The sequence below is a fragment of the Bos grunniens genome, chromosome 12 (assembly GCF_055505025.1).
Source record: "Bos grunniens cultivar Pamir isolate PY7600 chromosome 12, Bosgru_T2T1.0, whole genome shotgun sequence".
NCBI classification, from domain to species: Eukaryota; Metazoa; Chordata; class Mammalia; order Artiodactyla; family Bovidae; genus Bos; species Bos grunniens.
The window spans coordinates 85,615,635-85,628,548 of NC_141176.1; the positions used below are offsets into that span (position 1 = coordinate 85,615,635).

The window sequence follows — 12,914 nt, forward strand, 5'->3', positions numbered from 1 at the left end:
TTCAGATTCTGCTAATCCTCATTCAAATGCAGGCGAGACTTGTCCTAACGGCCTTTGTTGTTGTTCGGTCACTAAAACTGTCTGGTTCTTTGCAGACCCCATGGACTGCAGCACGCCAGGCTTCCCTGTCCTTCAGTATCTCCAGGAGTTTGCGCAAACTCATGTCCATTGAGTCGGTGATGCCATCCAACCATCTCATCCTCTGTCACCCCCTTCTCCTCCTGCCTTCAATCTTTCCCAGTATCAGGGTCTTTTCAGATGAGTCAGTCCTTCACATCAGATGGCCAGAGTACTGGAGCTTCAGCTTCAGCATCAGTCCTTCCAATGAATATTCAGGACCTATCTCCCTTAGGATGGACTGGTTGGATCTCCTTGCTGTCTAAGGGACTCTCAAGAGTCTTCTCCAACACCACAGTTCAAAAGCATCAATTCTTTGGTGCTCAGCTTTCTTTATGGGTCCAACTCTCATACTGGAAAAACCGTATCTTTGACTATATGGACATTTTTCGGCCCAGTGATGCCTCTGCTTTTAAATACACTGCCTAGGTTTGTCCTAACTTTTCTTCCAAAGAGCAAGAATGCACAGACTATAGAGGATTTGAGAGGTGAGGTCTAGCTGAGGCTGAGTCTGGCCCGAGAAGCTAGCCAGGGGCAAGCAGAGGGGAGCCTGGCCAGGCTCAGGGTCTGGCCCGACAAGTGACTTACCTATGTTATCGTAGGGAATCACGATCATCCCCGAATCAACCCACATTTTGGTGTAGATTAACAGGCACAGCGGCATCATCCCTAGGGCGAGCAGCGTGGAGCAGGTGGTCATGCTGACGCTGGAAGGAAACGGGCAAGTTGACATGGCCACCTGGGCTTTCCAGGGGAGAGGTGGTTTCCTTTCTCAACCCATGATCAGAAAGTCCTGCCAAAGACTCTCTCCAAACTGTGCCACCCGATCTGATGGATGGAAATATACATGTCCCGTGCAGGCCACACCAGGGACAAGATGGTGAGATCTGTACTGAGTCCCTTTCTATTTTGTCTCCCTCCCTATTGCTTCTCGGGCCTCCCTTGGTGGTTCAGACATTGAAGAATCTGCCTGCAATGTGGGAGACTCAGGTTCGATTCCTGGGTCGGGAAGATCCCCTGGAGAAGGAAATGGCAACCCACTCCAGTATTCTTGCCTAGAGAATCCCATGGACAGAGGAGCCTGGCGGGCTACAGTCCACGGGGTTCACAAAGAGTCAGACATGACAGAGCAGCTAACACTTTCACTTTCCATTGCTTCTCAAGCATCAGAGAAGATATTTCGTGACAACTTAAACTCATTGTTAAACAAGGTACAAGGTGCTTGGACGTGCCGCCCTGAGAACCTCCGATCAGAGAACAGCAAACATATTTACACCTGCCAAGACTTCGTGGGCTTTGGCGTGTCTGTCCAGCTTGAGATGAGATGGGTCTCCACAGCCCCTGAAGGAAAGCGCATGTCCAAGGGAAGAAGTCTCGGTGTCTTTCCTTAAAGCAGTCAAATTATTCCTCGACCCACCCCCCAAAAGCTTGAGAAAAGGAGAGGAAATTGACTTCAAAAATCAAAGAAACCAGGAGAGCAGGCAGGGTGGACCTCGTTTATACTGCTAAGAGATTCAGCAAATGGAGTTCAGCAGAACCAAGGTCTGGGACTTCCCTGGTGGTGCAGTGGGTAAGAATTCATCTGCCAATGCGGGGAACATGGGTTCATTCCCTGGTCCAGGAAGATCCCGTATGCCACGGAGCAACTAAGCCCAGGAGCCACAGCTACTGAGCCTGTGGAGCACAATGACTGAGGCCCAAGCCCCTACAGCCTGAGCTCTGCAAAAAGAGAGGCCCCCGCAACAAGAAGCCCGAGCGCTGTAACCAAGAGTAACCCCCGCTCGCCCCAGCTAGAGAAAAGGCCGGGGAGACCTGGAGAGACAAGACCATGGAGACCCAGGGCAGCCAGAAATACAGAACAAATAAGTAAGTAAAATTATATTTAAAAAACTTCAAAGAGAACCAAGGTCTGGGAGTCTCCTGCCAAGAGCATCCGCACGTGAATGAGTGGACCTGGCTGAGTAGGAGGACATCGGCTCTGGAGGTGGAGGGTGTGGAATGATGCTTCTTCAGCACCACTGCGTGGATGGAGGAGGGCTTTCGGGTTAGGGGTCTTCCAGCCTCTGCAAGGTACTCGGTGGGTGGTGGTGGTGGTGCATAGTCTATTCCCAGGAAATGTGGCCCTTAGACGGCTGGGCCAGACCCTGCCTGGCTTGGAAGCAGGGCTGTCCACCTACGTGGCTCTTAGCTTACTTGACTTCTCTTGGCCAGTTTCCTTCTCTGTGAAATGAAGATCATAATTGTTACCACCTCACAGGCCGAGGGACCCAGTGTGTCCAGCGCTTAGAATGATTCAAAGAGCCAGTTAGCCCTAACCCTGCCTGGCAATTGGGTATGTGTGCATGTGTGTGTGCATGTGTGTGTGTGCATGTGTGTGTTGTGTTTTGGCACAGAGAATTTTTTCTGAAAGGCCCTCTAATAGTTGTAGCACTGAGACTATCCGAGTAGTAACTTCTTAAAAGGATTATACGTGGACTTCAAGGAAAATATTAAATAATTTACACCACCAGCTCCTCGCCACTGCCCCCCCAAAAACCCCAGTTTTTGCAAAATAAAGAATAGGGAAATGTTTATCAGGGGGCTTAACTTGCCTGATAATCTTTTTTTTTTTTTTTAAACAAACAGAATGAACTCATTTAAAATATGTTTAAAGGATTTAGAAAAAAAAAATTTGTCTTAGTAGAGCTAAAATAGTGTAACAGTAACCAATGCTGAGGATGTACATGAAGTATTTCCAAGAGATTCAGTCTATTATGGTGACAGGTTGCCTTAACTTAGATACACAAGAGGATGCTAAAAGCAGAGTTCTATGCCAGAATAATAAGTTAATTTGTCATAAACAGTGTTTGATCCTACTTATAAGTAAAGTCCTGGAGTTTGTGGACAACTTTTCCCCCTCTCTCCTCCTTTGTCATTCTCTTTTTTATCTTTTATTTTAAAAAATAAATTGGGATGGATTTAAAGTTATCCCCATAATCAAATTACTTTTATTCCAGTTCATCCAATATGCTTTCCAGAGTGGAGATGACAAGAGCGGGTGGAGAAGGGGGCAGTGTTCATTACCTAGATCACAGCGAAGAGATAGGTGAGTACTTTTTGTTTTTAACCATGAGAACACCTTTTGAGAGGAAGTCTGTTTCTCTCCTTATTTTTCTTTCAAATTTCTTTGTAAAAGCTTCAATTCTGACTCATTGCTAAGACAATCTGTGAAGTTGTATCATGGTCTTGAGTTTGGCAAAAGCAGTGTCACAGAGGCCAGGAGGAGGGCCAAGACAGGAGCTGGAGGAGGGGGCGGTTTAGGTTTAGTGGCCACCGGGAGCATTAACACACTGCAGAGGGCACGAGAATAGAAGGGTTGAACTACTCGAGATGAAAACCAACTCAGATAAATGATTTTAAGGAGCAATGTAGGAGGGTACATTAACAAAAGGAAAAGGTCATTTTATATAAAAAATCAGAAGTTCTGCAAAGAGCAAGGAGGAGAAGGCAGGAGGAGAAGCGGACGACAGAGGACGCGATGGTTGGATGGTATTACCAACTCAATGGACGTGAGTTTGAGTAAGATCCGGGAGATGGTGAAGGACAGGGAGGCCTGGCGTTTTGCAGTCCATGGGGTCGCAAAGAATCAGACTCAACTGAGTGACTGAACAACAGCAACAGCAACAAACAGCAAAGGGGTCAACAGCGGAAACACTAACCGTGCATTTGCATTTACATCGGAATAAGAGAGAACATAAGATAAGAAAAAAAGAAACTTCTTGGTTTAAATTCTTGTCTTAGCCCTATTCACTACCAGGGAGAATTTTTTTCCTTCTTGTTTTCCTTTTGGAATTAAAAGAAAGCAATAAATGAGAATTCAGTGAATGTTGAGGAATTTGGTGAAGTCAGTGATGAAAAATGCAAAAGACTGTAATCATATTAGAAATGAAACACCAAGTTTGAAACAGCAAAAGAAGTGAATATAGGTGAGGCTGGACAGCAGAAGAGATGACATAGAATCAGCATGGAACAGAGGCTCAGAGTCTGGACAGGGATAAATGAATAGATCTGGATTCTGATTTGGACTCTCACATACACTGACTATTACCTCTGTCAAGGTTTGGAGCCTTAATTTCATCATTTATCAAATGCAGAAAGTAATAGTATTAATACTAACCTCAGAGGATTAGTTTGAGGATAAAATACACTGGTTGGATGGCATCACCGACTCAATGGACATGAATTTGAGTAAACTCGGGTGTTGATGATGGACAGGGAGGCCTGGTATGCTGCAGTCCATGGGGTCACAATGAGTCAGACATGACTGAGTGACTGAGCTGAAGTGAACTGAGCTTTTCCTGTGAGTGGCTCCTAACAGCGCCTACTAAGTGTTTGCCAGTAAATAAAAAGAAATGCTGCAGAGAGGCAAGGCTTGGTTCCTTTGAGGGGAAAAATAAAGGGAAATTCATATAGTGTTGAATTAATTCTTAAATGAGAGCTGGACATATATGTGGTTGAAATGGGAGGAACTGCTTTGAATTTGCGATAAGCCCGAGGGTCAACCTAGAGCAACTCAAATAACAGTGAACACAAAGCTGGAAGATGAAAAATGTAATGGCACCTGGATGAAGAATAAAGGAGGTGGTAAGAAAATCTAGAAACTTTCCCTACTTTTCTAGAAAATTTCCTACTTTCCTAGAAAATAATAGAAGGGAGTGTAGACTGTGCATAGCAATAAAGGAATTAAGGGGGACGGGAGAAAGGGTGCACAGGCAGCAATTCCCCAAAGAAGTGAGAAAAAAGAAAACGGAAAGGAAAAATCCTTGGGTGGTGTGGCGGCGGTTTACTTGCTAAGTCTTGTCTGGCTCTTGGGACCCCATGGACTATAGTTCGCCAGGCTCCTCTGTCCATGGGATTCTCCAGGCAGGAATACTGGAGTGGGTTGCCATTTCCTTCTCCAGGGGATCTTCCCGACCCAGGGATTGAACCTCCATCTCCTGCATTGCAGGCAGTTTCCTGCATTGCGGGTGGATTCTTTAAGGACTGAGCCACCAAGGAAGCCCGTGCAGTGTGCCCAAGCCATTGTTAAAGAAAGGGGAGATTCAAAAACAGGGAGACTTTGCATGTAGAGCAGACACAAGGGGGTGGGGCTCTCTGTGTTCGCTCCCAGAACCGTGAGCCTGGGCCTTTGGCAAATTCATCTGAAAACACCTCTGTTTCTCCCCGAGACATTTTGTGCCTAATGCACCCATGACAGGGCTAGAACAGGTGAAAACACCTGTTTCCTGATCAGATTCCCAGGACAACCTTCTAGACTGGAGTGAAGGAGCTGAACTCCTACTTGCTGTACATCAGTAAGCAAGGATTTCATTAGCAAGGTCTCTATTTTGTAATGTGTGTGTGTGTGTGTGTGTGTGTGTGTGTAGTCACCAGAGACTGCAAATTGATGACTTCCCTGGTGGCTCAGACAGTAAAGCTTTTGCCTATAATGCAGAAGACCTGGGTTCGATCCCTGGGGCGGGGAAGATCCTCTGGAGAAGGAAATGGCAACCCACTCCAGTATTCTTGCCTGGAAAATCCCATGGATGGAGAAGCGTGGTAGGCTACAGTCCATGGTGTTGCAAAGAGTCGGACATGACTGAGTGATTTCACTTTCACTTTCCCAGGTTTTGGAAAAGACGATGGGGTGAGAGAGAGAGAATTTAATTTCCCCCGAAACCACACCCAGGAAAGTGAAAGCCAAATGATACTGATTTGCTCCTGTTCTGTGGTATCTGCTGAACTAGTGCAGGTACCTGTTGGCATAATCAGTCACATCTCAGCTGCCATTGCTAGAATTTACGTGGAAATGGAGAAGCTAAAGTCCCCAGAGGACAGAACTGGAAATATAAAGGTTAGATAGAATTGTATCCACACACGTGATCAGGAGACTTTAGTTATCCCCTGCTCACAAGGAAAGAAAAAAAAATGTTGGCAAACCGTTTCCCGATAGCTGAGACGTCACTTTCTTAATTTGCTCTAAAGAAAATCTACTTTTCTGAAGTTAGAAAATATATTTAGAAGTATATTTTTCTAAAATATATTTTCTAAAGAAAAATATTTCAACAGTTTTCCCTCTAACAGATGCAAGGCATAATGCAATTCATCGCCTTCATCATGGTATAATTTAACCCCCTTTCACGGATTATTATTCCTGATACACTATTACTTGTTCCACTAAAATGCAGTGGTGTCTTCTGGGTGACGGGTTCATAGAGCTGTCTGTCCCTAAAAGAACTGAGGGCTTCCCTGGTGGCTCAGACAGTAAAGAATCCTATCTGCCTGCCTGCAATGCAGGAGACCTGGGTTTGATCCCTGCATTGGGATCCTCTGGAGAAGGGGATACCCACTCCAGTATTCTTCCTTGGAGAATCCCATGGACAGAGGAGCCTGGGGACTACAGTCCATGGGGTCACAAAAAAGAAGAGCTGCTGTGTTTTGTGAGTTGTCTTCTTCGCTTTGGAGGCATTTTAATCTTTAAATTGAGGTCAGGATTTGGGGGAATCTTGCTGCCGTGAGACACAATCCGGTCCCTCTAATAGATTGCCTCCCCCACCCCCAACTTCCTGTGTCTCATCCTCTGTTCTGGGTAAAAGTACAGCAAAGCTTGAGAATTGGGCACGTAAGTAGGTCCTGTGTGAAGAATGTCTATGAGATCAAGCAGGATTTACTTTGGGTGTGCCGCGTCTTTCACTGGGTCTTGTTTGAGTTCCAGAGAGGTGAAATTGCTAGAGAGGTATGATGACTGCACTGGGCGGGTATTGGTATTGTTCACAAGACAAGGGGATCAGTGGAGTGCGCACTTTCCAGGACAAAAATTAACAATTTTCAACACCACAGTCCTATAAGAGGACTTCTTCTGACTTGCTGAAGGATTCATCTACCCTGATTCAGCTGGGGGGTTTCCACTGCAATTTCAAACTCTACTTCTGGCTCTCTTATTTCTTAATATTTTTATTTCTTACAGGAATTGTTATGCAAGGGAAGCAAGATTACATAATCATCTCCTGTTTCCAGAGAAATAGAATTTCCTTTAAGCCACAGGGAAGTGTGAGTGAGGACCTTTAGATAAGGTTTTACTGTTTCAGCCCCCAGAAGGGAATCTACCCCCAAAGCTGATCAACTCAGCACTTTTCTGTCTTACAGATGATCACACGTGTAGCCTTACATGGAGATACAGGCTCTTTCATTTTGTTGAAAAATTGCATTACGTAATATTACATAAAAGCTGTTTGGTGGCAAAGTCCTGTCTTCAATTCACTTCACCCCCCTCAACTCGCTTGTAGATTCCCACCCCTGTGCCTCCATCCGGGTCAGACTGAGATGGAATGTAAGGAGGCCTTATTGCTATATGGCGGTTCACAGATTAACTAAACCTGAACAGTACTTGCCATCCTTTGCTCCTCACAGGACTTTCATTAAGGAAAAAAAAAATCTGTTACAGGGAAGAGAAGGTACTTCCTTATGTGAGAGAGATGTAACGTGAAGATATACCGTTGATGTGATTTTTCTAAAGCTTCTGGAGAAATGGGCATCAGCAGAGCTTGAGGTGTCAGGCTCCCGCGTGCCCACCGGGTGCCGCATCAATCCGGAATCCGGTTTGACAGTTTGCGGTGGTTATATTTCTCCACCGTGAGTGTCTCTCTGAGTGTTGTTGCTGAGGGGGTGAACAGAGCCTGTTGCCTACTGTTCAGGATTTAATAAGCACACATTATCCTGATACCCAGCTGGTTTGCAGAAATGCACACCTTTCACCGGAAATGAGGAATGGTGAGGGAAGGAAAAACGTATTTGTCTACTCAACTTGTAGCATTAAAATTCTTGGTCCCCTCCCATTAATGCTTCACCTTATTCCGATTAGTTTTTTCCCCCCCAGTGCTAGTTCAGATTAGCATAGGATGAAATGGACAAACACTGCAATTAAGATTTCTCTGTGGGAAGCAGAGAAACCATCCTCTGTTTATTTTATAGGAAGGTAAGCCTAATTTTTTTAAAAACTGCTGTAGTCTTTTTTTTTTTTTTTAATTTAATGCCAGTAGAAGTGAAGCAAATGTACATTTTTGAAATTTTATTTTAGATTTTATACCAAGAGAAATCTTATCCCCCAAAACTGGCTGTGTTTGGTCATGGTCTCATCCTAGGGTCTAATGTTTACTGGACACTTTGATTTCATGATTCCATTCAGGACTCCTCATCACCACAAAGAAAGTTTTTTTTTTTTTTTTCCTGATACCAAGGAAAACTTTCTCAGGTGTAGCTTCTGGGTTGGAAAGAATTTCTTTTTTGGAAAAACTTGGACTCTTTTCCCAAAGAGAAACAGCAATTATCCAACTCCTTGTTAACTGAGTTAGATTCAAAAACACAAACACGGAAAAGAACCCTTGAATTCCCACAGCACCGCGGCCGTGCAGGAAGGCGAGTTAAAGGCAGCTCTCTCTCGTCTCGGCTGGACCCCATATCCATGGCAGAGCAGATGGGCATTCACGATGCCACAGGCTACTGAGAAGGTTAATTCAATGCCATTAATGCGGTGCTGGGAGGCTTACATATCTTACCTCAGGTCCATGTCGCCATCCACCCAATAGGCCAGGATGTTGGAGGCAGTCCCTCCTGGACAGCACCCCATGATGAGGACCACTACAGCTTGAATGGGCATGATGTCAAAGGCCACGGAGAGGATGAATCCTGTGAGGGGCATGATCCCGAACTGACAGAGGAAGCCAACACAGATGCCCCACGGCCGCTTTATGTGCCCAAGGAATTTCTTGAGTTCCACATTGCATCCCATGGAGAACATCACCAGAGCCAACAGGATGGTCAGGACGGCGCTCAGGACTGTACTTAGAACGGCGTTGAAGTTGCTGTCTGGTACCAGACAGGACGTGCCATTGCAAACTGTTGCATTGGCCAAACAGACCATTGAGTTATCCATTGCTGGCTGTTCTGCTCAAACGCTCACTGAAGTCCACAGCAGTTCCAGTTCACTGCTCCTACTAGATAAACACCGTCCACTCCAACTGCATCCAACTTTTAAACCCTTTTCAAACACGTGTCACCTGGTGTCTCCTTCCAAAGCCACCTCAGAGAGGCAATAAAAAACAATAAATGCTAGAATGTCAGTTTCGAGAGGTAACCTTACAACACAGCACAAATTATGAATCATAAAAGCCCTGCCAAATTATTGGCCCAGACAGAGAATTCTAATTAATCATTTATTAGCATGATAACGAACTGTGCATTATAAAAAGAGCCGTGTTAATGTTTAATGCTGGGAAGCTTTGTTAAATAATCTCAGTTAAGTGACACTTAAAATCAGCTTGAACTATTACAGAAGGGGCCTGTCTCATCTCTGTGCAATGTGGGGGAACTGGGTCCTGAGAAGCCGAGTGCCTTGTGACAAATCAAATTACTGATCAGTATCAGGCTTTGTGCTAGAACCCAGACCACCAAGTTCCTCCCCAAAATAGTTTTCCTTCCACATTGATCTGTCTGTGTGTGTTGGTCTATAGTGATCGTGGAAGGAATATTTAAGTTTGAGAAACTTGTAGGGTCTTGTTGCACACCTATGGGAGAGTAACACGCAGAAGGGTAGGATGTTTTCCGTGTCTGGTGGGAAGGCTGGCCAGGAAAGCCCCATCAGTTATAATTATGTATGCGTCACCATGGTGACAAAGGGCTTCATGGCCAGAGAGATAATACAATTACCTGGAGGGATGAACCTCAGAGGAGTAGGTCAAAGTGATGGGTGTCAGGAACTGGAATTAAAAATTTTGGAGGGGGATAGGGATCTGAGGTTGGGTTGCTATTCCCTTCACCAGGGGATTTTCCCAACCCAGGGACTGAACCCAGGTCTCCTGAGTTGCAGGCAGCTTCTTTACTGTCTGAGTCCAGCAGATATTAACTGGAAAGCTGAAACTCAGTTTAGCCTGGTGGAGACTAAGAGAAATACCTTTAAAAAGGGTTTCTCTGAACTCCGTGGACTCAGGAATCACAGAGGGTCTTGTTAAAATGCAGATTCTGAGTCTGGAAGGCTGGGGTGGGCCCCAGGCGTCTGCATTTCCGACGAGTTCCCAGTTCAGGGTGAGGTTGCTGATCCAGGCATCACACTGGTCTCAGTACCCGCGTTAGGGTGTTGCCAACTGCACCCAAGCTGGTGAAAATCACATTTACCGGTTACTTTCGTACTGAAGAACTTACTGCAATCAGTGTTTACAGAGCAACTCGATGTGGGAAATCAAACTTTGTCATAATTTGAGTGAACAGGAGCTGTGGGCAGTAGGGGTGGGGGGGTGGGAGATGGGGGTGCCAGCCACTAAGCCAGCAACGGAGTCAACTGAGTCAGAAGTCCCTGACCATGACCTGCTGGGGTCCCTGACCGTGACCCCTCTGTTTGGGGTTGAGCTGCTGGGAAAACCCTGAGCCATGTCCTCAAAGGGTGACAGGGACTCAGGGTCCCTGCTGTCCCAGGAGCCTGCTCCAGGGTTGCCTTCCCCGGGTGTCTGGGTCCATGACTGCCTACCCCTTGTGGGTGTGTCCATTCCTGCCTTCCCTACGTGGGTGGGCTTATGGGCTCTGCCTGCCAATTCCTGGGAGACCCTCCTTCTCTGCCATCACCCTTCCCCCTCCCGAAGCTAAAAGATTCAGTTCAGTTCAGTTCAGTCGCTCAGTTGTGTCCTACTCTTTGCGGCACCATGAACCGCAGCATGCCAGGCCTCCCTGTCCATCACCAACGCCCGGAGTCCACCCAAACCCATGTCCATTGAGTCGGTGATGCCATCCAACCATCTCATCCTCTGTTGTCCCCTTCTCCTCCTGCCTTCAATCTTTTCCAACATCAGGGTCTTTTCAAATGAGTCAGTTCTTCATATCAGGTGGCCAAAATATTGGAGTTTCAGTTTCAACATCAGTCCTTCCAATGAACACTGTCTGATCTCCTTTAGGATGGACTATTTGGATCTCCTTGCAGTCCAAGGGATTCTCAAGAGTCTTCTCCAACACCACAGTTCAAAAGCATCAATTCTTCTGCGCTCAGCTTTCTTTATAGTCCAACTCTCATATCCATACATGACTACTGGAAAAACCATAGCCTTGACTAGACTAGCTGAAATATTAGAGCTAGCTCATTCCCATCCTGGCTCCCCCTTCCAGCTCCTGGGAGTGGAATGACATGCCCTGCCTTGCTGAGTGGCTCTGAGCATCTTCTGACCTCTGACCCTTTCTGGCTCACTGCCAGCCAGCCAAGCACTGATGACAGGAATGTGCCCCCTGCTGCTACACCTTGGCACTGCCCTGAGGGCTCTTCCCCACCCTCCCACTCCCTTAAGCCAGGCCAGGGGAGGGGAGGGACTGCCCGGTGCAGAGCTGTAAAATCGTGAACTTGACACACTCCTACCTAAGGTCGATGATCGGCTTTCCAAGCAGCTGCCCTGCTCTGACCTCCAGCATCGCCCCGGAGAGTCTGAGAGCTAGCCCAGGACTCGCGGGCACACAGCATCTCCTACTCCAAGTCTGGTCTGGAAAGGGGAATCAGGGTCCTGTGGCTCGTGTGGAAGCGCTAGGACTTTTCCCAGGATGAGCTACGTGTTCTGGCCGTGCCTGGAGTTGCCAGGTACAAGCCTCCCAGCTCTTGGTCCACAGCAGAGACCCGTGAAGGGAGAGAAAATCAGGCTGGGGAGCAAAGCTCTTCTCAAATTTCAGACGACTTGCTAAGGAGGTTTGAGGCTCCCAGGGGCTGAATGCTTTGCATATAGACAACTTGCAAATGAGCAGTCTGTTTGACTAGACTGGAGCGCTACTGTTCTGGTTTAAAAAAAAATGTGCCAATGCATTTCTAATTTTCACATTGTTTTTACATAAATTTGCACATTAGGCTCTGGAGGCCTTCTATTCAAGTATGGAAGTGATTCACAATTAATTAATACCCTTAACTCAGCTGCATTCAAATTCAGGCAGCAGACCAGGACGAAGAGGAAAGATCTAAACATGAAGAAAAAAAAAATCATTTGCTTTAATCACGACACAGAATCAGGGAACAGATGCACACCTGAGTGAGCCATTGGGAGACTGGGGCTCGATTTCCATTGTCATCTTTCTCAGTCTTTTCTGCTCAGCTTCTTCATGCCCGGGGCTCAGATACGAGGCCTCCTTCAAGAAGCCAGCAGCCGGTTTCTGTTCCTGGCCTCCTGAGTGGAGACACGGAGGGTCGTGGGCTGAATGGCTCAGCCTTTCTTCCCTCTGGTTCTGGTGTAGATACATGGTTTTGGAGAAATGAGGGTTTAATAGCTTTCCAAAGGGTTTGCGGGCTTCCCAGGGGGGGCTAGTGGTAAAGATCCTGCTGGCCAACGCAGGAGACGTAAGAGACGTGGGTTCAGTCCCTGGGTTGGGAAGATCCCCTGGAGGAGGGCATGGCAACCCATTTCAGTATTCTTGCCTGGAGAATCCCATGGACAGAGGAGCCTGGCAGACTACAGTCCATACCGTCACTGAGACACAACTGAAGTGACTTAGCGCACACACACACGTGCAAGGTGTTTGCTCTGAAGTTCACATGATGAGAAGTGAGCTCTCTGTTTCCGGTTGTGCTCCATCAGGAATGGCTCTGTTCAGAGCAACAGTCCTGGGGACCTGAGAGAGTCTGCACAGTCCTCTCTGCACAGTCCTCTCTGAAACAACTTCCCTCTCTCCTTTCTCCCGTACTTTCTTATGGATTGAGCTTTTATGGAACCTGAAAATCCCACAATTAGAATTATTCTTTGGAGTCTCCAAGGACCCTCTTTGAG

At 46.6% G+C, this 12,914-nt stretch overlaps 1 protein-coding gene and 1 long non-coding RNA gene across 4 annotated transcripts in view; one reads left to right on the forward strand and one right to left on the reverse strand.

The window, feature by feature from the left end:
* The window catches only part of LOC147362031 (uncharacterized), a 111,521-nt gene extending 106,536 nt beyond the window's left edge, over window positions 1–4,985 (forward strand). For both annotated transcript variants that reach the window (XR_015138454.1, XR_015138455.1), the window contains exons 5-6: window positions 96–1,983; window positions 3,114–4,985. This is a non-coding gene — a long non-coding RNA (uncharacterized LOC147362031). The remainder of the gene's footprint in view (window positions 1–95; window positions 1,984–3,113) is intronic.
* SLC10A2 (solute carrier family 10 member 2) overlaps window positions 1–9,285 on the reverse strand; it is a 36,659-nt gene extending 27,374 nt beyond the window's left edge. The window contains exons 1-2 of one of the 2 annotated variants that reach the window (XM_086330557.1): window positions 8,691–9,285; window positions 706–824 (exon numbers count right to left, since the gene is read on the reverse strand). In XM_086330557.1, coding sequence (XP_086186683.1) covers window positions 706–824; window positions 8,691–9,067 — 496 coding nt within the window. In that variant the 5' untranslated portion in view covers window positions 9,068–9,285. The remainder of the gene's footprint in view (window positions 1–705; window positions 825–8,690) is intronic. The other variant, XM_086330556.1, reaches the window with a different exon arrangement.
* Between the last annotated feature and the right edge of the window lie 3,629 nt (window positions 9,286–12,914).